The sequence below is a fragment of the Triplophysa rosa genome, linkage group LG24, assembly GCF_024868665.1.
Source record: "Triplophysa rosa linkage group LG24, Trosa_1v2, whole genome shotgun sequence".
NCBI lineage: Eukaryota > Metazoa > Chordata > Actinopteri > Cypriniformes > Nemacheilidae > Triplophysa > Triplophysa rosa.
In genome coordinates, this window is record NC_079913.1 from 15518857 (window position 1) to 15543220 (window position 24364).

The following is a 24364-nucleotide window of genomic DNA, read 5'->3' on the forward strand; positions in this document are numbered from 1 at the left end:
TTAAACAGTAAACACGTTGCATTACGGCAAAACAGATGGCAGAAATGCTAACTGCCACCCAGCTAGCAAAATATGTTCTAAGACGTAACTTAAAACATTCCTGTTAAGTTATAAAAACTGTTTCTGAATGGTTTTACCGTTCCACTAAAAATGTCAGAAAAACGTTTTTCTAACGTTTTTAGAACGTTTAGCAGTACGTTGATTAAATGCTCTTTTAACATCACTGCCAGATATTTGTCTTGAGAACTTTAAGAGAGTATTTCGAGAACATTCCCTGCCCTGATAGCACACTCCATCTGCAATACAGAGTTTGCTCATCTGCAATACGTCTCGGAGACGTCTGCTATCACATGTCACATAGACATCTAGAAGACGTCTGTCAGATGTTTAGGATTTAGAATGGATGCAAAACTGCTCTTTCTAAGATGTTTATTTTATATTGTGATGCCCACAGTATGTATGAAACATAGAAGGCCTGGTAACTGAGAAAATTTGATGTAGGTTTTTTTTTGGTGCTAAAGCGAAGTCCTAGTTGTCGATTTTATTTTTTAATATGTGAAAATAAAAACTAGGTTTGATGTAGGTTTTTTTTTGGTGCTAAAGCGAAGTCCTAGTTGTCGATTTTATTTTTTAATATGTGAAAATAAAAACTACTGACCACAAAATGTTATAATGAGCAAAAGTACTTACAAAGTTACTACAAGTAGCCTTTCCACGGCATTAATAACTGATTCTAATTAATCTTCCCAGTTAAAACGTGATTCATAATGAAATGCTCACAACATGCTGATTATTAATGCTATTAATATTATGAATATCTCTAATGCTAAATGTAGATACAAGATGTTATGGTTTATAATCAGTCACAAACCTGGTAAATAGCAAACAGTAAACTTACTGACCGATAAAAATACTTTATTACTGCTGCATTTTCGTTTACTGCAGTGTTACAGTAAGCTAAAAGTGTTCGTTGATTTACCAGCTCTTGGTGTGTGCAGATCTTCGGTGGGAGCGCTCGCGGAGCGGAAAATGAAGCACGTTTGGCGCTAAATTAAGATATAAGAGATAGCGGCAAAAGATGTCCCTGAGTGTACGTGATGTGCGCAGCTCAGTTATGTAGACGCGCTGCTCAATTTAAACTACAGAAATAGTCCGATGTTTTGAAACACAGGCCCGGATGAAACACAGCCGAGGCGAGGGAGAATTTCCCTCTGACAGCCAAGCTAGGTGAAAACCTGTCATCAGGTGGTGACTGGACTTTTGCTGCTTGTCAAGTGTGCGTCTTTTCACTACTTGGACTCGGCGCTGGAGAGCGAGTGTTGCCATCTTCCCCGCCCCGGGAGCGTTTAAATACACAAATATTTGTATCTGCTTTTCAGGTGGTTGACGCGACATGTTTTCCGACGCGTGCGTCCGCTGGTGGGAGTGTGCTCACCTGTGTCACCATTGGGGCGGAACTCCGCCGTGCGCGATACAGAGAGCAGAGGAGAGTTGTAAACGCGCGGCCACGTAAAGACAAACATGACATGGCATAATGCAAGTAAGATAAATAACATAAGGCTATTTAGTTTGTTTCATAATAGAACAAGGTATAGACCTGTTCAATAGGAAAGGTAACTTTAAATGACTTCCCTTGTGATCTGGCGCTATGTAGAAAATAAAATACATTTGTCCTTTTAGGGGGCGGGCTTAGGAGAAACGCTGGAAAAATTGTGCGATGCAAAAAACACCTCTACTTTAAAAGCAGTGTTCAAAAAGTTTTTAGTTTTCAAACTTCAAGGCAATAGGGTTAAACTGACACTACTTTTACTTTGAAGGGCGACGTAAACACACAAGCGGAGGTTATTGGATGTTGTAAGAATGTTTAAAGAGCAGCTGAAGACCTCTGCGCTTAGGTTCATTCTGTTGCGCTCTACCCTGCAGTTTCTCGACGCAAGAACACCTTACATTTGTGCGTCGTATTGCATTGCAGTTATTACGTTATATCGTATCATATTGAAATTAACAATTTGTATTTTCTTCTAACAAAGTTTACCTCAGGAATCTCAATGATCAAATTGCTTGTGTGATGCGCGCAAACGCCAATAAAGAACTTTGAGCACGTATGCCTTCTGAAGTCAGAGCACCGCAGCGACGTAAATTGGAAATGCGATTTGTGTCTAAAGGCTTTGATTCTTTCATCATAAAGTGAGCGTTGGAGAGAAACGGCATTATGAATATAAGTGGCTGTCTGTCAGGATTTATTGCCTGTGTTTGGCTCCGATGTGGATGTGGAGGACGTATTGAAAAGTCCCTTACATAGAGACAGTGTGTGAAAATGAAAGACCCGTCTCTCTCGCTGTCTCCCCCTCCCCCCAGGTCTCACGGCCCTCACCAAACCATAAAAGCCATTGAGAAATGAGAAGGGGAACCGTGGAACGGAGTATGAAATATTGAGAGCAGTTCTGATGTGAACTCGGCTGAAGAAAGCTTCTCCGGGATATTGCGAGTAATAACAAACAGCTCCATGCGATGAAGTCGCCGTAAGATCGCTTCAGAATTACACCTACGGCTTTCTTTTTAGTGAACGCTTTCTGACGGGTTATGAAAAGAACTTGATTTGTGAAGTGATGTCTTAAAACATGTTCTAGTATGAAATGCAGTTTTTCTCCTCGCGTAAAAAGGAGAATTACGAATCATGCTTTCTGTCGTTTGTTCATCTAGTGTAATATTTCTCTCTAGAGTTGAAAAGAAACGAGAATGTCATAGAAAAAAAACCCAATTCAAACGAAAGCTTGAAGTTTCGACTAGACTTTGGTCTGAACGAGTGTAAACAACACCTTGTGTTTAGGTGTAAATAGCGATATTCTTACACAAACAAAGTGAGAGTTGTGTAAAAAGAGCTCCGTTGACGCTCACTTTCACAATCAAAGTCCTGCAGCACATTCAGGTTTAGTGATGTGCTGCTGTTTGTGTTTTGTGCGATAGAAGCTCGCCGTCAGAAGTTGTCCTGTGGGGGCGGCCGCCAAACCCCTCGCCCTAATCAAGCCGCCCAGCCAGAGCATCGCCGTCTCTGTGGTGCCGGCCCAGACTCCCGTTTCCATGGTGACGGCACACATTAACGGACAAAAGACGCTGAGTTCTGAGACGCTCCAGACGTCCCCCATCAACCTCCAAACGCCCGCCGGACAAAACATCAGCCGCTCACAGGTACAACAACACAACAACCAACACTACAAAACCATCAGACACTCGCAAGTACAACAACACTACACAAACTTCAGACCCTCAAAGGTACGACAACACAACACTGAATATGAATATAATACCCTCAATCACATACTGAAAGAACATCAGTCCGACACGGCCTCCATCAACCTCACCACATGTGATCATAGTCATTTCACGCCATCGCGGAGCGACACGTAACACGTTCATCTGCTCAGGCTGGAAGTACAAAAATCTCACGCAACACACAAACTTCAGTCAGAGCAGATAACGTATTTAATCTGACGCAAGCCAATGTAAGACAGCGAGGGACTTCAGAATGTTTGACTGTTGTGTTCCTGCGTGTCGAGCCGACGAAACGTTAAAATCTTAACAAACGCAGGCAATGGTATTACGACGTAACGTTATTATGCCTTTAGTTATTTCTACGAAATCTTCCGCTGGCTTTCGTTTACGTCAAACGGATGTCGTCTACTCTGACTGGAGTGTATCTGCCAGGGCAGGACTTATAATAATAATAATACCAGAGTACTTCCCAACAGAGAGGACTCTTCATTCGCATGAGTAGTCGCCCCCCCCCGCTCCTTTCACTCCTCCTCTCCAGCCCCTCCCCCTCCGGGAGCGCCTGGATTGTTTTACTGCCTTTTATGGCTGTATTGTTTCAGAGATTTGAAGCTGTTTTCAGCTCCTCCAGCTGCTCACCGATTCGACTCTAAAAACACCCATCACACGGCAGGAGGACAGCCAATCACGGCCTTTCTCTCGTGTTGATGACTACGGGATGGGGGCGGACACATCTCGGGACCACCTGTCTAGTCATTTGGAACAGGATAATAAGGGGTTTGGGGTCCGCAGCATTATTTCACTTTCACAAGGTGCAGGTTTGTTTAGGCCCACTCCTAAGAAACCTGCTGAATCAATAGGCAATGAATGAAAAGTCTGTAAAATGGACAAAGTTCGCGTAATTGGATCATTGAATGTTTTATACGGCAATTTTTTTAATTGCGATTAGGGCTGTTCCTTGATTAATCGCGATTGATCGCATCCAGAAGAAAGTTTGAGTTTACGTAATATGTATGTCTGTGTACTGTGCGTATTAATTTTGTATTTATAAACACATACATTCATATATTTAAGAAAAATATAACACATTAAAATAGATAAATGTCTATATATAATTTTAATTATGTGCAAATATAAATATACACATGCAAGTATTTCCTACATATATACATGCACTGAAAAAAACAACAAGTAGGATTTACTTGAATTTTTTCGTGTTAAGTTGCATAACTTTTTTTTATTACACTTTATTTTAAAATGTTTTAAAAAAGTTATTTCACAGTTTTTTTAAATTGTGTGGCAAAACATGCACAATTTAGCGCAGAAAACATTAAGTAAATCCTACTAGTTGTATGTTTTTATAAATACAAAATAAATATGCACAGTACGCAGACATATATTATGTAAACACAAACTTTTATTCTGGCTGGTTTAATTAATCGTTAAACGTTCCTAATTGTGATTGAAGCTGTGTGTTGATAGATAAACCATTTTTGAAAATGAAGGCCTGATTGTTACAACTTTTAAAAATAAGACGAACATATTATGACCGTTTCATACCATTTTGACAGTTAAATCATGTAAACAAAGGCCCCAACGCAAGTTTGTAGATTTGATCTTTTATTATTTTTGTTTTATTGTATGAATAAAAAGTATGTGTATTTAATGAATAATACACCTTAATAATAGTTGTAAAATACATTTTAGCATACGAAACTGAAAACAAACCACATTGTAACAGATGAAGAGAATGGATGAGGCAACAGATTGAGTTAAAGAATTATGTTACTCGAGTCCATATACATGCAAGTCTGTTGCCCTTCCCCCTTACTTTTTTTCTTAAGATGTCTTGACCTTCTTAGAAGCGTCTCTTTTTACTGTTTCCCAGCGGAACGGTTCTTATTTCACCTGGAAACTCGAGAAGTTATGTTTCCAGGAATCTCTTGAATACGCTTAATCGCCTTTGTTGAAACGAAACAATTACTCCGAAAATTGCACTCGCACAAAACCTTTGCAGTTTGTGAAGTGTGTCAGAGTTAGTACTCGACTGACCGACTGTGTAAATGAATCTACAGTATGGCAAATACTGAATCGCGTCCATTATAACCAGCCGTCTAAAAGAAAACACAATGCATTTAAATACTGGTTGTATTTTGGGTGTGTGGGATTCTAATGATCTTTAGTATCTATCAAACCCTGTTTTCACATGTTGTTAAATCTGAAATACTATCCTCAAAGCCCAGAAATGTACATAAACAACAAAAAAGAAATAATAGCGTACATTACAACCTACAAACACTCTTGACTGTTTATATGCAATATTTAAATATTATAGATCTAGCCAATGCAAATTTTTATACACGAGGACCCAGGTGTTAATGTACAAAATGAAGTCGATTTTTAACAGCCCGGTGTTGAATGTCATGTCGGGCTGCTTTTATCACTTCCAAAACTGATTTGGGTACAGTTGGGTAACTGTTACAGTTGCCCTGATGTTCTGAGGTTCAGTGGGGCATTTATTGGGATAAACATCAAGTATACCCCCCCCCATGTGTAAAACACTATTCCACTGAAGACTGTGGCTATTTATCTGCTCACAGCGCCGCCATGTGGTGTAAACTGGTACTGGGCAACTGATGGGAGGGGGAAGTGTTGGAGGAGACCACAAAACATCATTTTTAACTGACAGCTGTTATGTGATGTCACTCTGTACATTGTTTTCTTAAACAGCTGTCAGACTGATCCCAGAGCAGCTGTTAACAGCCTCATTTAACACAAACAAAAGTTTAATGACCGTCTGCAACAAACCTTTGATCCTGAGGTCAACCTAAGGGTTGTGACCCCCACATGGCGTTGCCGATTATTTTTATTAACTGTCTTATTTATGGTGCTTTATTAATCATTCATTTTAGTGCAAAATAGTATCGTCAAAGCAATATTTTTGATAAACCGTTATAAGACATCCATCATTTGACAGGAAAGTAAGTCACGTGAAATACAGGATGCACTCTAAACTAAAAATAGGTGCTACTGTTTAAGTCTTGTTTTTGGCACAACAAGCCCAAAGCATCATGGGATTCCAGGGCAGGATGAGATGTGAGCTAATTCATCCTGCTGGACATGTTTCACTACGGCACTGTTTGGACTAGAAATCTAGCTGATTATTTACAGAACGCTTCACGATGTGTAGCGCCAAAATATTTGAAAACGTTGTAGTCCAGTTGAACAAGTTGTTGATATTTAGTTAGTTGGTCTATAGGTTGTTAGAAGTGAAAACGTTTTCTTATTATTACTTTAATTATCAAAAAATAAATGTGGGGTGCCACATTTTGTGTGTTGTTACCGCTAAAGTTTTAACTGTCTGTTTGTATGTTCTGCAGAAAACAACTGCAAATCACATATGAAATTAATATGAAATAAAATAGAACAAATGTAGTGTTACCAATAGAAACCATTATGTTTTCTCAATAAACGTCTTTATAGAGATGAACTATCTTCTCCATATAATCGTTCATGTTTTCAATCAAGTATCAAGAATACTACGGTAGCGATCGCCGGGGTGCTCTGTTCTGGTTTTAAATACTCGTACGGCATGTGTAACGTGCTGACGGGACGTTTACCGCAGACCTGCTGATTAATTCGGAGCTTTCCCAACATAAAGCAGAATAAAGGCGCTCAAGGTTACGGGATTCAGCAATTACTCAAATCACAGCCCTGACGGAGCAAGACATTTCATCTGAGCTGTTGTCATGGGAACAGGCTTGAGGCCGTGCCGCCTTCTCCCGTCAGCCTGCCATCACACAATAAACACAGATGAGTGAGAAAGAGAGAGAGCTCAATGTGTCGTCTTATACAAACCCCAGTCAGAGAACAGCTACACAATAGAAGTGGAGTTCACATTAACCCTTGAAGAGAACCGCCAAATACATCCGCACGGAACATCTGCAAGAGCGAGTTAAAGTGCGTTTACAACTGTTTATATTGTATATTGAGATACAGGAATTCTGATCTCTCACAGCGATAGCTCGATACGTGTTATCTTATTGTATTGCGTTAAATAAAAAGTCATTTATTTATGACCAAAGCATGCTGGGAAGAAGAAATATTTAGATGTTTAGTCAAGGTCAGACTTGTGCGTCATTCAGCTTAGCACTGAAATGCCTTCAATTTATAATTCAATGAAATAAAAAAACAGACCCACTCTGTTTTAGTCGAACTGCTGTGGATTAACATAAGAAAAAGCACGTTGTACTTACATTGAACATACGTGTTGATCATGGCAAGAGTCAAGAGTGTAATTATACACAGATAGTACAATATAACAACACACGTATAGACAATAGTGAGATTGCATTTCCCATAGTAAAGGTTCATTGTATTAATGACGCTGTAACCGCATAAAAAAATCATTCCAAGTTTTTATTTAATCAGCACGTCTAGATGTATTGTGGTCATTCCAGTCCAGTGTCTGTAGAATTAAAGTCAACAGACACATAAAGTCATCCAACAAGACTGTGAGAAAAATCCACGTTATTACATTTTTTTTAAACTTTTTCTAAACAAGTGTAGAACTATTACTGTTGTGTTGCTTAAAAGTGGATATGAACTTGTTTTCTGTGCCGTATTTCAGGTCTGACAAAATACAGATAATCTTTTCGGTTATTTTCAAGTGTTTCTTCGGTTTTCTTTTTCCGCGAATAAATGCAAAAAGAAACGATATTTTTATTTGATATTTGGGAGAAACATTGTTAGTAGTTCATAGGGGTGAAAATCGGACAATTCATCACGATACGATGCAGTATCGATTTTCTCCGCCAGCGATACAATATTTGCTGGTACCTCTGAATTTTTATACGATACCATTCGATTAATTTAATTGATATTTTGATATTACTTGTCTAGTTTACACAAGGAGTTACATTTTTATATAAACACAAATGCAACCAAAATATGTAAGATGAATTAAACTCTTTAAAAAGCGGCACACTCTAAATGGGACATTTACAACAATAAACTAACGAAAAAATACAGTTATACGGACGTGAGGAATGCGACAAGTGGCGAGTGTCAAAATAAAGGTACCTCAATATTGATATTTTACGCGAGGCATTGATGCATCATACCGTTAGAAATTTAATCGACGATATCAATGTATTATATCACCCCTAGTAGTGCACACAATAAAACAAAAATGAGCATTACACACCTAGAAATAGTACATTCAGAAAAAACTGAAAACAATTTTGAAATGGTCTCTTAATTTTTATTTGACCACGGTGCCAGAACATATACATAATTTCCCAGAATTCCCTAACTGGTTTGATGTTAATATTTACTTTTGTGAAGTTTTCTACAAACAAAATGGTGAAAAACTCCAGCTCGATCTCATTGATATGAATTCTTATCATGCAAAAACGCATTATTATTATTAAAAGATTAATGTTAGGTAACTGATGAAACTTGGCACACTTTTTGTCGCCACTTCTCTCTTTATTTGTACACTGTGGAAGTGATGTCATCGATTGCATGTGCCATTTAATATCTTAAACATGTTCAAAAGAGTTTAAGTGAGCATGACTGATAACGACGAAACAAATGGAATCTTAACACACTACACACCTTCATCTGCCGACTGTAAATGGAAGAACTGATTCACAGACATGAATCTGTTTGGTCACATTGCATAATCCAAAGCATGACCCTCTCTCTCTCTCTTTCTCAGATGTTGGGAGCCCTCACTGCGATCCCCATCAAGGTGCCTCACGTGAGCTGTCTTCAGAGGCTGGCGGGACACTCGCCCAGCGTGCTACCTCAGGTATCACACTGTTCTTAATGGACACGCATGAGTGTTTACACAACCGTTTGACATAACATCACATGATGCAAAGTGCCTCATTAATCTTTATTGGTATAGTCAGGGCTCGACTTTAACGCTTGTCCGCTTGTGAATGTTTTGTATGGGCAAGTGAGAGAGAATTTGAATTGCCCGACCGGACAAGTAACTTGGACAAAAAACAGTGCTACGAAAAAATCGGTCTGTGCTAAGAATAATAAGAAGTGCATTAGACAGAGCTGCGTGTTTGTGTGAATTGCGTTCTTCCTCTCCCCAAATTTTGTCACTACCGAAACACAATTATATATCATTTAATAAGAAGGATTATGTTTACATATTAAGATTTTGTTTAAATCTACTTTTCAAATATACGTATTTTTTTCTATTTTTAAGAAATGTTTTTACATGATAATCAATAACAGTTACAATTTTAACAATATTTCAAGTGTAATTTATGAGATTTGTTGTATTTTGAATTCAATCTTTTCTTTGTAAATCGAACTGATTTCAAAGTTAAGGATTAATTCGTTTTTATATGCATTGACCCAAGATCATAACATCTTAGTTGATAATTGAATATACTTTATTTTAGACAAAACTGTCGTGACACACACATTTTCAGTATTTTGGTATTGATCACGATATTTAATTTGCACAGCTAAAACAGACGTTCAACATTTTATGTTAATACAAATAACTGTGTTGCACATACACAGCCAGCACATACTGTATAGCAGACACATCTGACGATAAATATCTAATAGAAAACCTACAGCTCACATACTATATCACTACTAAAACATTCTAAAATACTAATGATTTGCATAACTGTACAGAGTTTTGTTTATTTCCCCAAATAAAGGATTAAATGTTCCTTTTCGTCACTACCGAAACCATTTTCGTCACTACCGAAACCATTTTTGTCATTACCGAAACAATGATACCCAGTGATATGTTTCAGTCATGATTGTTTGGTCACACAGATTTTCAGTCTTTTGAACACATTTACTTCAAAATGACCGACCTGCTCACCATGCAGCTACTAGAGAGAGGGACACAGTAATAATTCTTGATAAAAAATGTAGGGTTGTGGCTAAAATCAGTCTCAGCCAATGGACTAAAACATACACTGTTTCGATAGTGACATGAAAATCCGGGACACATTTTTTACGTAGTTTAATAATTAAAAAATATAACCTATCACATAATTGAATAACTATATGATGCAATTTACATGTGCTTTATTAATTGAAGAGTGATGCATCATGGGTAAATACTGAAACGGGTCATTAAATGTGAGCGGAAGTCAAAATAATTCGGAACAATTCGGAGTGTATACATGCGTCGTTAACAATTCATTAATCCAACACCCATCAACATGTTTTCGTCTCTGTAGGTTAGGCCAAAGACTCTTATTCCAGACAGCCTTCCCCACAGTCCATGTCGAGAGCAGCAGTCGGGCCAGACGCTGGCCGTGTCGCAGGGCATGGCTGTGATCAGCCCAAAGAGCCAGGGCGCATCTCTGCCAACTGCCAACAGCACCTTCCGCAATGAGAGACTGTCCAACAGGCAGGAGGAGAGTTCATCGACGCCAATGGCCGTGCCCGGCGTCTCCACGGCCAACCCCGGAGTGGCGTATGCCATCATCTCTGCGGCTTCGCCCGTGACTCACGGCGTGTTGGGAGTCACAGAGGCCATCAAGGTGCAGCCTCTGATCTTCAGCCCGGACAGCAAGGTCAGAATGTGCCCAGTTGTCTTGAGGTATCTGATGTGATGTGATCTGCTGTGTGAGACTACACGTTGCATATTAACCAGTAGGGATGCGCCGAAATGAAAATTCTTGGCCGAAGCCGAATAAAATGAAACACTTGGCCGAAGGCCGAACATGGTTGTTTGCATGTATTAACGTAGCCAATTTATTCACTATTGCATAAACTGAATGATCATATGTGCTTTTCAATATAATACAATTGAACTTAAAATATAAAATTGAGCAAACAAAGTCAATTCAAATAAAAATATTGAGCCCTCTCCCTTATTCAATGGACTAACTGACTGCGGAAGAATGTAATGTACTCTGTTCGCCTACAACAAAGTAGTTCATTAAAAAGTGCCATTCAACATAAGCCAACATCCATGCAAGCAATGCATGCTGAGACTGACTGACAGTTCACTTCTCTCTAAACTCCACCCACAAAAGCTGACTGACTGTTCTCTCAGAAGGTGCACTAGGGATGCACAGACATACAGTAGCTTGACATTCCAAGTTGTTTGGTACGGCGAACTGTGCGCACGCCACCACTGTGCGATGTCAGAGATTTTGAGAGTTGTGTGGCTTCGCTCCCGTCTGAAGTACAGTCTACCGGTAAAGACGCTTTCGTCTGGAAATGTACTCCCGTGTTGTGTCTTACGATATGTTTGTTATTTTCGGCCGAATAATTTCGGTTGCCGAACATTCGGTGCATCCCCATTAACCAGGAATGAATAACTAATGTAAGCACTGTGATGTTATAGGTTATAATCATCCAGCCACAGATTCCCAGCAGCTCTCCAGCCTCACAGACAGACAGTGCCGTACGTGAACCGAGCCCCGATCCCTCGACCCCAGCCAAAAAGACAGAAGAGGATCCAGAGGTACAGTACAAACTAGTGTAGTCCGTATCATTTCTGGATCACACCCAAAAACCTTCTACCAACGTTTTGCTAACATTTCCATTAAGCTGTAAAAATGTTATCTTTGTTTTTCTAAACGTTTCGGCAGGGCCGGCCCAAGCCTTTATAGGGCCCTGAGCAGAATTTGATTTGGGGTCCCCCTGTGCCCCAATACAGTCGACTATTATCAATGTTTGATTATTTGTACGCACACTTTTAACCTAACACACCCAATTCTATTTGTTGTAGATGTGTACGCACACTTTTAACCTAACACACCCAATTCTATTTGTTGTAGATGTGTTTGGGATGTAGGAATGTCATAAAAACAAGAACACATAAGCCTTGCATTACAAGTGTATTGTGATTGTCAAAACATTTGGTCATTTCATTACTTCCAATTTTAGGCGAACTGTCCGTTTAAAATTTTGAGCACAGACCAGACAAAGCTTGTGGAATTTATTGTTCAATGCATTTAAATAGATGCAAAGATTTCCTTTCAAAATTCATTTTTATTTTATTTTAACCACAACCTATAAGGTTTCCCCTTTTAAAGCCACACAGCCCTTGAGGATGATTTCATCTTTTTTATTTTGTGTATTTAGTGTAATTTTGAAACACAACACAGAAAAAATTGCGGGTACGGCCCTACGTGAGAAAATGGATGTGTGTCGTGAATATTTCACAAAAAAGCTGTAATTTCATGTGCTATTGGGGGCCCCCTAGTGGCGGCGAGGCCCTAAGCAGCCGCTTAGTTCGCTTATAGGGAGGGCCGGCTCTGCGTTTCGGTAACAATGTAAAAATAATGTTTTTGGACCTTAGTTTTTAAAACATTTAGCAATGCATGTAACGTTCAAATAAAATGCTCCGGTAATGTTACTGCGAGAACATTTTTGTTGGAAAGACGTTAAAAATATGTTTAATTTCACCGTATAATGTAACCGTAATGCGTCCGAATCAGAATCTGTGATGATGTTACCTGCCCGTTTCTTCACTCTGGAGTTGTACAAGTCCTGATGGTTGGGCAGGTTAACACCAATTATCCTTTCAGCTGTCCTAACGGTCCGCTGCAGTCTTCTTCTATCTGATCTGCTGGCTGACCCAAACCAAACACTTATAGAAGAGCACAGAACCGATTCAATGACAGCTGAGTAAAACTGTGTCATCCGTGCTTGTGGCAGGTTGAACCTTTTTAGTTGACGAAGAAACATATTAATGTATTCATTTCTCCACAGAAAATTGCCTTTATGGTGTCATTAGGTCTGGTGACGACAGAACATCTGGAGGGTGAGTGTGTGCCATGTGCTGTTAGTTGTTAATAAATTCCTTTTTCGGCATGAATTAGAGGTGTTTCGAAAAGCTTGAGATTTCAAAAGCTATTGTTTCATGAGTCCCTCTTAAAGAACTCCATTCCAGTCTACTGCAAGCTTTCAAATTTGAGCGAAACGTCACCTTAAAAACAAATGTTTGTGGTGCGCAATGGCAACGTTTGGAAAAACGACTGTTGGATTTGAAAGATTGCCGTGTGTTTTGTTTCAGAGATTCAGAGTAAAAGACAGGAGAGGAAACGACGCACTACAGCGAACCCTACGTACAGCGGCCTGTTCGAACCCGAGGTCTGTCTGTTTGTCCGTCAATGGCGCATAATTCTTTTAAATGTTACACAACTCGGGTCATTTGTAAACGTCTTGTATCTCACTTTTAGCGCAAACGCCTCGCCTCGCATTACCTGAACAGCGCGATGTTTCTGTCGGCAAAAGGTAAAGTTCATTTTGCTTCTCTCAGCAGCTGAGCTGGAAGTGAATTCATTTCAATTGTTTTTATTTTCAAATTCAATCGTGTTCCATTGTATTTGTTGTGTCCTCTTTACACTTTGCATTGTTGCGAAGCAGCTTTACGGAAATGAATACTGAAGGCTTTCACACATACACTATAGGGCTTGTCACACAGCGCTTAACCCCGGGTTATCTTCATTTTAAACCCTGCTTTTTAACCCTTTTGAAGCGGGGTTATCACCGCATTTTACCCGGGGTTATGAAACCCTGCTCCGAAGCATTGCAGGGCCAGACGTGTGCGGTGTGAAATGAAGCAGGGCTAGGTTACCGCTTAACCCCTGGTAAAATATAAGCAGTGTGATACAGATAACCCAGGATTCTGTTTACCTGGGGTTAAGAATAACCCGGGGTTAACCGTATCAAGTAGGAAAAGCCCTCATCTAAACACATTTCGATGTGCTTATTTCTTCAACCGAACACTTTGGTTGATTTCACCTTTTGCGTCTTTGTTTTACTCATGCATCAAAACTTAACATATGAAATCCACCATAATATTAATACATGACAACGATTTCACAACAAAATCACACAAGAAAACAAGCTGATGATGATGCTGGACATCGTCTTTGAATAGATGGTCCACTATTAAGTTTTTTGTTATTTTAGCTTTGGTGTGCTTTTGTTGATACTTTGACTAATCTAAACACAGACAGCGATGTGATGTTTAATGCTTTAAGCTGATAATTACCACACATCAGCATGTGTGTGATCACTGTGTAATAAACACTAACCAACTGTCTGCTTCACTCACACGCTAGACTCTGAGGAACTGGGTTGGAAGGTACGTCTGTAACGTCACCGCCGGTCTGTGTGTGTGCATGCGTGAATTCTGAACGTTTGTCGGTAACCGTGCTATCTCACATTCCTTCTTAAATGCTGCCATCTTCTGAACGGATCGTGTCATTTCCACAATGTCCTGGATATACCAGCCGGCTTGTGTGGTTGGCATCGGGGTGTTGTGTAGTGGTGGTGGTAACTCTAACTTTGCATATAACGGGCTTGTGGTTGTGTGACACACAGGAGGAGCTGCAGCATGATGATCACTGCGCAGTGTGTAAAGAAGATGGAGATCTTCAGCCGTGTCACACCTGCACCCGAGCGTACCACCCCGACTGCCTGCACCCCCCTCTCAAAACTGCCAGCAGGGCCATGTGGATGTGTCCCAAGTGCCAGAAGAAAGTACGTCACAACACACACCTCGACAACTGTGGAACCGTGTCGACTGAATTTGGAGGAATGTGCTCATCTTCAGTTTGTGTTTTGCAGGTTTTGAACAAAGAAAACTTGACGTGGCCACAGAACTTCATCCAGTCGTATGTGACGCACAAAACAGGTGCGCTCGCTATCGCAACCGCATTTCTTCACATTGTGCGATGCTAGATTAACGTGACGATGTGATGATTTTCCAGTGAGAGAGGAGGAGAGGAGGAAGCTCATGAGAAGAAACGGTGAACTGAAGAAAGAGTGTGAACATCTGAGCGAACAGGACCAAAGACTCGGCAACTCTCTGTCGGTAAGAGCTTCGCTAAAGTCTGACACCTGTTATCGAGTTGCTGATTCGCCGCGCTGACGCTAACATCCAGCAGAGATGAACGCAACCGTTTACACAACGAGCGCTCATGTCGTGAGGTTAAGCCGTGTGTGTGTGTGTGTGTGTGTGTGTGTGTGTGTGCGCTCAACAGAAATGCATGGAGCTGAAGGAGCGTCTCCTGAGTGAACAGCGGGACACGCAGGCCTCTCTGGAGCGCCTCAAGACTTTGATACGCCTCATCCAGCGCGACCAGATGATTCAATTCACCATGACGGCCACCACCACGGGAGCGTCGCTGCTCTCCCTGCCCTGGATCAAAGCCACGGGCGGCAGCACCAGCACCACGCCTCCATCTGTAGGCCCCGCCGCGGTACTGCACAAAACCCTGCTGCAACCGCAAGACAACAACTGACCCCAGACGCACACCAGATCACCAAACACATTCGTACTGAGACACGTTGTCTTCTGGTAACGCGAATGGGGGGAAGCGCAAAAGAAGTTATAATCGTCTTTCGATTCATGAGTATTTTTTAAAGCCAAACACGCACACAGTGCTCACAAGATTTTTTTTACTCACCGTTTTTGAATGGGTTATTTTTCTTGGCCTTACTGTATTTATGACTAGATCAAATGCCGTCGCAGATATATGAAATGAGCGTTCTACATAGCTAGAGGCGTTTTTGTTATGCTTTGCGTTTTTTACAGGGGGGTTCGGTGTTCGTGGGCGGGGTCTGTGGGTGGGAGGGTTACGGTAGTTGTAGTTGTCTTGGCAGGCGACGTACGAGACAGAGAGCACTGTACATTGATATATTTGAATAGATGGTTAGCATTTTCAGCAAACAGCGGTTGCCATAATAATTCAGGTTAAAGCGAGACGGACGAGCAGACGAACACGAAAGACAAATAAACAACAAGGAACTTTTTCAGTATTAATAGAGTTAAAAGAACAAAGTATTTACGATAACAACAGAATTTAGCCTTTTTAGTGGAGATTTGAGTATTTTCGTGCGGATGCCTGGGAATCATTTCAGACCAGTATTGGCGGGAGGGATCGTCGTTGTACATATATTTATGTTATTTTGGCTGTCCCAACAAAAAAAGCAAAAGGCCATTTAAGTTCTTTGAGTGCCTGATCCCATTATCCAAAAACTTTGATTTTGTTTGCCCACTTTATAAGATATGCCAAAAACCAGGAGCGGTTTTGTACCGTTGACGTTTCATCTCATCTCGCTTCCGTCTGTTTTTATTTTCCCTTACGTGTTGTTTGTTTTCTTTTTATGATCCTTCATTACGTCATGGACATCCACCACAGCTGCATTATTATTATTTCTATTTTTTAGAAGTAAACACTGCCTGATGAATATCATCAAGTCATATCAAAATGAGACCCTAGAACAATCCTTGAAATGGTACTTTGGAGATTTGAATGGTTTGTCTTCCGCTGCGTTTCAGTTCAAATGTTTGTTTAAAGAAACCACAACCCCTGACAGAGTCACAAACAAACAATTGCAACGGCACTGTCGTTCTTAGTCGATGAGATTTCATTCAATATTTAAAGAAACGAGTAACACCATTATCTGTTTATATCTTTAAGGGCTAACAAACTTCGATCAAACCACATCTGGAATAAATAACGAGTCTTCTTCCAGTCGAAAAGAAACATCTTTTGGGTTCAATGTCAGTTGAAGTCTGTGTATATAATCTAAGAAAATGCATTAAAAGATATTTTCACTGTAATACAATGCCGCATAATACAACATGCCGGAAACGACTGAACGCATTTGATCATAAACATCTTACTAAAAATTGATTCTTATGTTTGTCATGTGCAAGGACGCAATGACGTTCAGACTTTAATAAGCGTGACTTTAGTTTCTCGATGTAAAAAGACGTTACGGTGTGTTGTGTTATAAGGCGTTATAAACAGGCCGACCCTTATAATGCGTTATATATACAGACTTCATTAAAAGTGCTGTTGTTTTATGCATTGATTTTTTTACAAAAGCCCACAGAATGTCTCCTTCGGGTCCTGTATGATCAGAAAACGATTGTAACTGAATGCATATCATGTGTCGGACTGGTTTGTCACCTGCTAAATACTGAACAAAATCAGATGTGCCACTGCAACAAAAACAACAACAACACAATATCACTCGTCTCGTGTAAAGAAAATAAATGTACTTACCTACTTAAATGTACAAAACATTGATATTTAATAGGAATATTTTTGTTTATTTGATATTTAATAAGAATATTTTTGTTTATTTGCTATGTAATAGGTGTATTTTTGTTTATTTGATATTTAATAGGAATATGTTTGTTTATTTGATATTTAATAAGAGTATTTTTGTTTATTTGATATTTAATAGCAATATTTTTGTTTATTTCATATTTAATAAGAGTATTTTTGTTTATTTGATATTTAATAGGAATATTTTTGTTTATTTGATATTTAATAAGAGTATTTTTGTTTATTTCATATTTAATAGGAACATCTTTGTTTATTTCATATTTAATAAGAGTAGTTTTGTTTATTTTCATATTATCTCAAGTAAATTATGTATTCTTTTATTATTTGTATTTATTTTTTCTGTATTTATATTTGATTTCTAACTAGAAAACAAGACAGGAGGCAGGCAAACATGGCAGCCCCTCATTTTCAGTTTCGTAAAGAAATCTGCATATCATTTTCATTCACACGCTGTCACTCACCTTCCAGAAATCCTCTCCGGGAGAAACTGTGCTGTGCTTCTACAGATCTATTTTACTACACTCGACACTTGGTTGAACAAAAACAAAATCTATTCTTTTATCAATGAACAAATGAGGGAAGACACAGTGTTTTTTATGATTTGCTAATTATGCATTTTGACTTGGCTTACGACATGTGATGTGTACGTTTGCGACGGAGGAGCAGACGGCAAGACGAAGGATTTAAGACCGAGATGTCTTCATGACGTCTTTGGGCCGTGTTTGTCTTGTTCGCTCTGAAGGGGACTGTCCAGTGGATAGTACATATAGAAAAGTGTGTGTCTTATATATGCCAATGTAGTTTTTACATCATCTTATGATCTATTCAAGTCGAGTGGTGGACGTTGATCAATTGTAAAGAGTCTCACCTTTTTGTGCCCATTGAAAACTTGATTCATAATAAACAAGGAGAAATCCTGGAAAATGACGTACAATATGAAATGTGTGTTGTGTGATGAGACCAGAGCATCACAGTCCGGGTCAGTCCAGCAGGTGGCGCAAACGCACCACGCGTCACATATAACCTGTATTCTGCATTATTTGTTTTACTCTAGTAGTTGTTGAAAAACAGAGTTACGACACTCGATCTCGCAACCGTGTGGTCACGTGGTTCATGGAGCGCTCAATAGTTCCAAACAAATGCGTGCTGTCAACCTATTTGAATGGATTTTAGCGGGACAGACAACAACTATATTTGCATAAATTTTGCTAAATATATTAGCGCATTGTGTACACTGAATACTACGTTGACTACATTTACAGCAGCATGTCTGGGGAGTAATATGAATAAAAGATCAATGAATACAAGATATGTCCGCCAACTCGTTAAAATGTATAAACATGTTATTTCACCAAATGTGTTTGGGAGACATTGAAATGAATGGGCTTCAGTGCAGTGTTTGGAACTATAGGCCCCTTTTTTGCGAGTAAACACTGTGACGGGTTTTTGTGGGCGGAGCATAGGTGGAGGCAGAAAGATTCCCCCGGACGCTTTACTAACGCTAGCGAGGATGTTTTGATTAGCTTGTTTTTCTGACAATGACTGGAGAAAATCCAATTTATTTGAATGTGTACGGTCAGTACTGCCTGGGACTGTGAAAATGTGAACTTTAACGGAAGGAACCAATGTTTTTGTTTTGCAATTGCAGCAGGAATGTGTTAAAATATCAAATTGGAAACTGTATGCTGTCGATTGTGGCACTAAACAACACAACAAGATGATATTTTAATCTCCTTATGTTGCCGAATCTGTGCTGGTTTGTATTGGACGCCTCCAGTTTTCCCTTCGTTTTGACTCCGGTTAGCGCCGTGATGTAATGGTGACGTCGGCCGTAAAGGGGTCTATAGGGAGGCTCAAAGATGACGTATTTGTGTATGCAAAACCCGGAAGCGAGTTAGCATTTTAGGACTTCCGGTTCCATCGCATTTCAATGTCTATGGGTTTTTTGAATGGGTTTTTGGTAAATCACCCGAAATAAGGTCTGGTAAACAAAACCTCAAAATATTTTCACGTTCTATGACATAAAACACACCAATTATAACCCGCTTGTGATTTTTTAAAGCCTTATTGTGCTTAAAAATGGCGGTTGCTAACAAGTTGCTAAAAGTGACTACTTCCTTTGGCGGGGACGTTAGACGTCATCGCGCATATAAAGTTCACAAATAATGCAACATGGGCACAAATCTCTTCACGGAGTAATTACTCACCAGGGAACACATTTTTAATAAAGATTGAAAGAGTTGTCGGAGGCTTGGTGGTGGTGACGTTGATTTAGAGCGACCTTAAGTGTAGTCTGTTTATAGCATTGTGTTCGGCAGATTGTATTTCAGCTTCAAAAGTAACAAATGTGGTGTCAACTTGTAAACATTATCTTGATAAACAAAACGTGCAAGTGTCATAACCCTTTGTTAAACACAGAGGATATTTTTTGCCATTTTCCAAAAGTCTATGGGAAAAATGCATAGGCTTTCGATCGAGGGAACCCGTGCGCCGCTAACTTTCGGGTTGGCATACAAAAACACGTCATCTCTTTGGCTCCCTATTTGTCACTCCATGACACGAGTTACTTTCTGCATTCCATTCTTCCAACGGACGTCTATGCGAGTGTCGTAACTCTGTTTTTCAATGGCTCTGCAAGAAACAATAACGAAAATTAAATGTTAACAGAAATGACAACAAAACATAAAAAGCAACGTCGCTATATTAACGTTAATTTTTACATTTGAATATGTTCGATTCTAAAAATCATGATAATTTACCTTTAATTTTCACTTACATTGTATATTTAGTAACAAAACAGTCAAATTTACGCTCAATGTTGAGATCAAGTGCAAATTCAAATTAAATAAATGTAATGCAAAGGAATAAAAAAACAAAACATCAAACATATATGCATATTAACCACAAAGATTTCTTTGGATTGGTGAATAGTGAAGTGCAGTATTGTTTGTAACCCATGTCAACAGAGACAGCTGCTATTAGTGTGATGGTGATCTCAGATGTAAACGTTTAGTCTATAATCAGCACACTAGGCACTGGGTTGGGTCATTCCTCATGTATATTTAGTGCACTGTGGGAATTCAATTAAACTTCATGTTGTGCTCATGTAGTCCATGGGCACAGCACGACTCTTTATAAATACCAGCTTAAATAGTCTCAATCTATAGCGCAAATAACAATGTTTATAAAGAAATAAGAAGTAACAGTAATAATGAAGCTTTTTGTATTAATATGAAAGACGTTTTAAAATGTTGCCTTTTAATGTAAGATGATCCTTATGCATCACAATGTATGATCATTTAAAAAATCTCAAGCAAAAATCCTCAGTATGGATATAAAGTTACCGAGTATTTCTATCTTAACATCTCTTTCTATTCCAGCAGATGACGCTATTGCAGTACTACTGTATTAAAATATACCTCACTTAATATGCTTCATTATTTTGACTCTTCTTCAATTGGATTTGTGTAGGCTATGTAGTGGAGTGGGCTTGAAGACACACATAAGGTCGTGGAGTCCTTTCATCCAAATGACATGACGGTCAATCTGATCACCAGCGACAGGACACAATGCCCAGCAGATCAGACTGTGATAACATGCCCTTGTGTCGATGTTGTGAATGACCTCTGCGTGGAGGAGCCTGTAGCACGTAAACCTAAAGCAAAGACAGACCTTCCCTTATCGCTATTTGGTTCCATTTTGGTCTTTTATTTGGTTGGAATTTTTGCAAACAAAACAACGTTGTTGTGATAAAATAACATTCCCGGAATAATCAAACCTAAACTTAGTTCCCATATACATACGTATACAAAACGTTGTTTTTGCAACCATAAAAAAACGTTCCCAGAACGTTGCAGAGAGGTTTTTTATAACAAAAATCAAACGACATTCTTAGATTAAGAACATAACTTTCCAGGCTAACAAAAAGCACACCTTTAAAAAGCATTTGACTAACGTTCTGGCAACCAAAAATCTTGGGCTGGGAAGTTAGCGGGCGATCATTGATTCTCCCGCGCATGTCAAGGTCTACCAGTTTCACCTGTTCACGGCCTCATGTGTACTGTCCCCCCCACACAAGCGTCAATGCATCACACTTACCGCGCTGCTATACGATTGCATAAACATCTATTATTCTCCCCGGGTTATAAATGGAGAAAAGCGGTAAATTGGCGCAATCCATCATTTCAGTGCATTGAGATCTTGACCTTGGTTTGACATGGTTAGACCCAGAAAAAAAACAGAGCTGTGCTTCATATCAATTACTGCGGCATTTCCGTAATAAATCACTCGGAGGACGATGATCGTACAGTTCAGAGAAACTTCAAAAAGCATAAACGTGACTGGGATCGTGTGTTGGGAGGTACGTTATTGCACCACATCTCATGCTTTGATAATAAACAGTCAATCGCACAATTACCTGAAAATTATTTTTCTTGTAAATACAGTCGCTTAGACATTTGCGTCATACTTATAATGTCAAAATGTCATGGTCTTACTGTATATAACAGCATCACTCTAAACAAAAATGGTGCTATATAGCAGTAAAAGTGGTTCTTTGCTCGTAATCATGGGGAAGCTCGTTTCAGTGGTTCTTCGGCGGTTCTTTGGATGACTGAGGTGCTACATAGCACTAATAGTGGTTCCCCTATGATTACAAGCAAAGAACCACTTTTAATGCGCAGCACCATTTTTTGGGGAGTGTATCACATTGACACTGGTTCTTGGATATTTCTAATGTTGTCTAACGCAATGACATTCAGATATTTGTACATGTGACTTACATACATTTTTTAGAGCCATTGTTTGTTCAAACATCAAGTTCTCCTATCTAATTATCATTTACGTGATGTCTAAGTAAGTGGATCTCCATTTCAAAGAGTGGTTTATTCCGCTAAATTCATATTATTAGTCGCATTGAACACTGTATTCCCATATGTGACGGAGGTCTGATCAACTCCGAACTTCAGCATTGGGAAAGGGCATGAAAGTCATTTCAGGTGAGTTTTTTTGGTGTAAATAGTGTAGGTTGGGCATGGCCTAGGGATGCACGCTTGTTTGTGAAACTAATGGCAGACAAAACACACACCCATCAGTGCAAACACATCCGGGACACTTTGTGACCAAACACAACGTTACGACTTGTGGTTACAGCCACACCAAAAACACACTGAAACATTTGATAGAATAGAGAACAGCGAGAGATGAAGGTTGTGTGTTTCTCACACACTTTGTTTGATGATCAAACATGTTTTTTCCATCCCAAGGGACATTCAGTTGAAAAGCACTTTTCACAGGGTGCATTGTTACCATCGGCTTTTCAGAAAGCATTTGGAGCATGAAGAAAAAAATAGCTCAGAGAATGGCCAGAGATGATGACCACACGAGACAATCGACAAATATTCATAACAGATAAAACTGGGCTTTTTGTTCTTCTATGCATTTTTTGTTGTTGTATATATTAGAATAAAACACCCTATTCTCTCTTGTGGTCATTCCAGTCCAGCGTCTGTTGAATTTCGACCAAATCAAACCTCAGGAGTGACATAAAGTCATCCAACGGCAAAGTGAAAGACTGTGAGAAAAATCAAGGTGATCATGTTAAAAAAATAATTGTTGAACTTTTCCTAAACACATGTAGAAATAAAACTGTTGTGCTGCTTAAAAGTGAATCTGAACTTGTTTTCTTTGCAGTATTTGAGATCTGAAAAAATACACAGCATATTTTCTGTTATTTTCACCTGTTTCTCCAGTTTTCAGTTTCTTAAGATAAATGCAAATAAAAACGACATTGTTATTCAAAATTTGGTAGAAATGTTGTTAGTAGTTCACAGAATGAAACAAAAATGATCATTTTACCTAAACACATACCTAGAAAGAACATACATAGTTTTTGAATTTTGAATTTTTTTCAGTGGCTGTAGGTATGAATTCATGGCCCTTTTTTATTATCATAAACGCTAACATTGTTTTTCTTTACTGTAAAAAACGTAAAAACTGTAAAAAAAAAATAAAGAAGAAAAAACCCTGTAAAATAGCATTTTAAAATGAAATGTTTTTTATTCCACACTTGTACATTTGCATGTTCTCCATGCATGCTGCCTTTCAAAAATATGTGGAAATTCTGTGACCGTAAAATTACCGTAAACCGTAAAATTTTAACCGCATTTGTTGCACCCCTGTGGTGTTTGTTCAGAGCGATACCATATAGTGAATCCATGCTGATATAGTTGTCACATTTGTTTCCAGGGCGATGAGACGCACAGCTGCTTCCTCGTGTGTAAATGTGCAGTTGTAACACACTTCAGACAGCGTGATGTCTGCAGACTGAATCATAAGATGTTTTCTTCCGATATTCCACATGGATGATTTTCTGGTGACTGCCTGAGGTCAGACTGCATTTGTTGTCTGATATTTTCAAGCAGGAAATCGGGAGAGGTGGAATGTGGGATAATAGACTGCAACATTTAGAGTTGTGCCTTCTAAAAACACACAGACAAAGGAAGTTAAACGTGGTATGATGAGCATAAACGCTATTTCTCAGTGCTTTGGTAAATGTCACATTAGACTAATTCTGAAAAAAATCATTACATTGTAGGTTTATCGAGGAGATGCTTTTATTGAAAACAGCTTTTAAATGAGGTAAACAATAATTAGAACAAAACATTTCTTCAAGTTTAATGTATTTAACGTATTGGCAGCTTATGTAAAACTATCAAATCAACAAAAATGCTTGTGCCGTAAAGTTAGCTTGAGACATTAAACATGATGACACGTTATACTTCAGTCAGCTGACTGCTCATATGCTTATTACTGTTATTAAACATTTCATCCTCAGGCCAAAAAACTTAAATAAACAAACCAACATTGTCTTTCTCTGTGCTTTTTTCTGAACTATAATCCGTAGCATTAAAATCAGACAATCTGTTATTGAACGTGTTGTTAAATATTGTACTGCTGCACAAATAAACAAACACAATTGACAAAACCAAGCA

The 24364-nt window shown here is 39.0% G+C and overlaps 1 protein-coding gene across 4 annotated transcripts in view; it reads left to right on the top strand.

The window, feature by feature from the left end:
- The window catches only part of phf21b (PHD finger protein 21B), a 30490-nt gene extending 14037 nt beyond the window's left edge, over positions 1 to 16453 (top strand). The window contains exons 1-13 of one of the 4 annotated variants that reach the window (XM_057323961.1): positions 2194 to 2522; positions 2968 to 3189; positions 8993 to 9085; positions 10500 to 10838; positions 11618 to 11737; positions 12991 to 13042; positions 13295 to 13371; positions 13461 to 13515; positions 14349 to 14371; positions 14611 to 14769; positions 14857 to 14923; positions 15000 to 15103; positions 15273 to 16453. In XM_057323961.1, the coding sequence (XP_057179944.1) occupies positions 3082 to 3189; positions 8993 to 9085; positions 10500 to 10838; positions 11618 to 11737; positions 12991 to 13042; positions 13295 to 13371; positions 13461 to 13515; positions 14349 to 14371; positions 14611 to 14769; positions 14857 to 14923; positions 15000 to 15103; positions 15273 to 15533 (1458 nt within the window). In that variant the 5' untranslated portion in view covers positions 2194 to 2522; positions 2968 to 3081 and the 3' untranslated portion in view covers positions 15534 to 16453. Of the gene's footprint in view, positions 1 to 2193; positions 2523 to 2967; positions 3190 to 8992; positions 9086 to 10499; positions 10839 to 11617; positions 11738 to 12990; positions 13043 to 13294; positions 13372 to 13460; positions 13516 to 14348; positions 14372 to 14610; positions 14770 to 14856; positions 14924 to 14999; positions 15104 to 15272 lie in introns of those variants that run through there. The other 3 variants (XM_057323960.1, XM_057323959.1, XM_057323962.1) reach the window with 3 other exon arrangements.
- The last annotated feature ends 7911 nt before the right edge of the window (positions 16454 to 24364 follow it).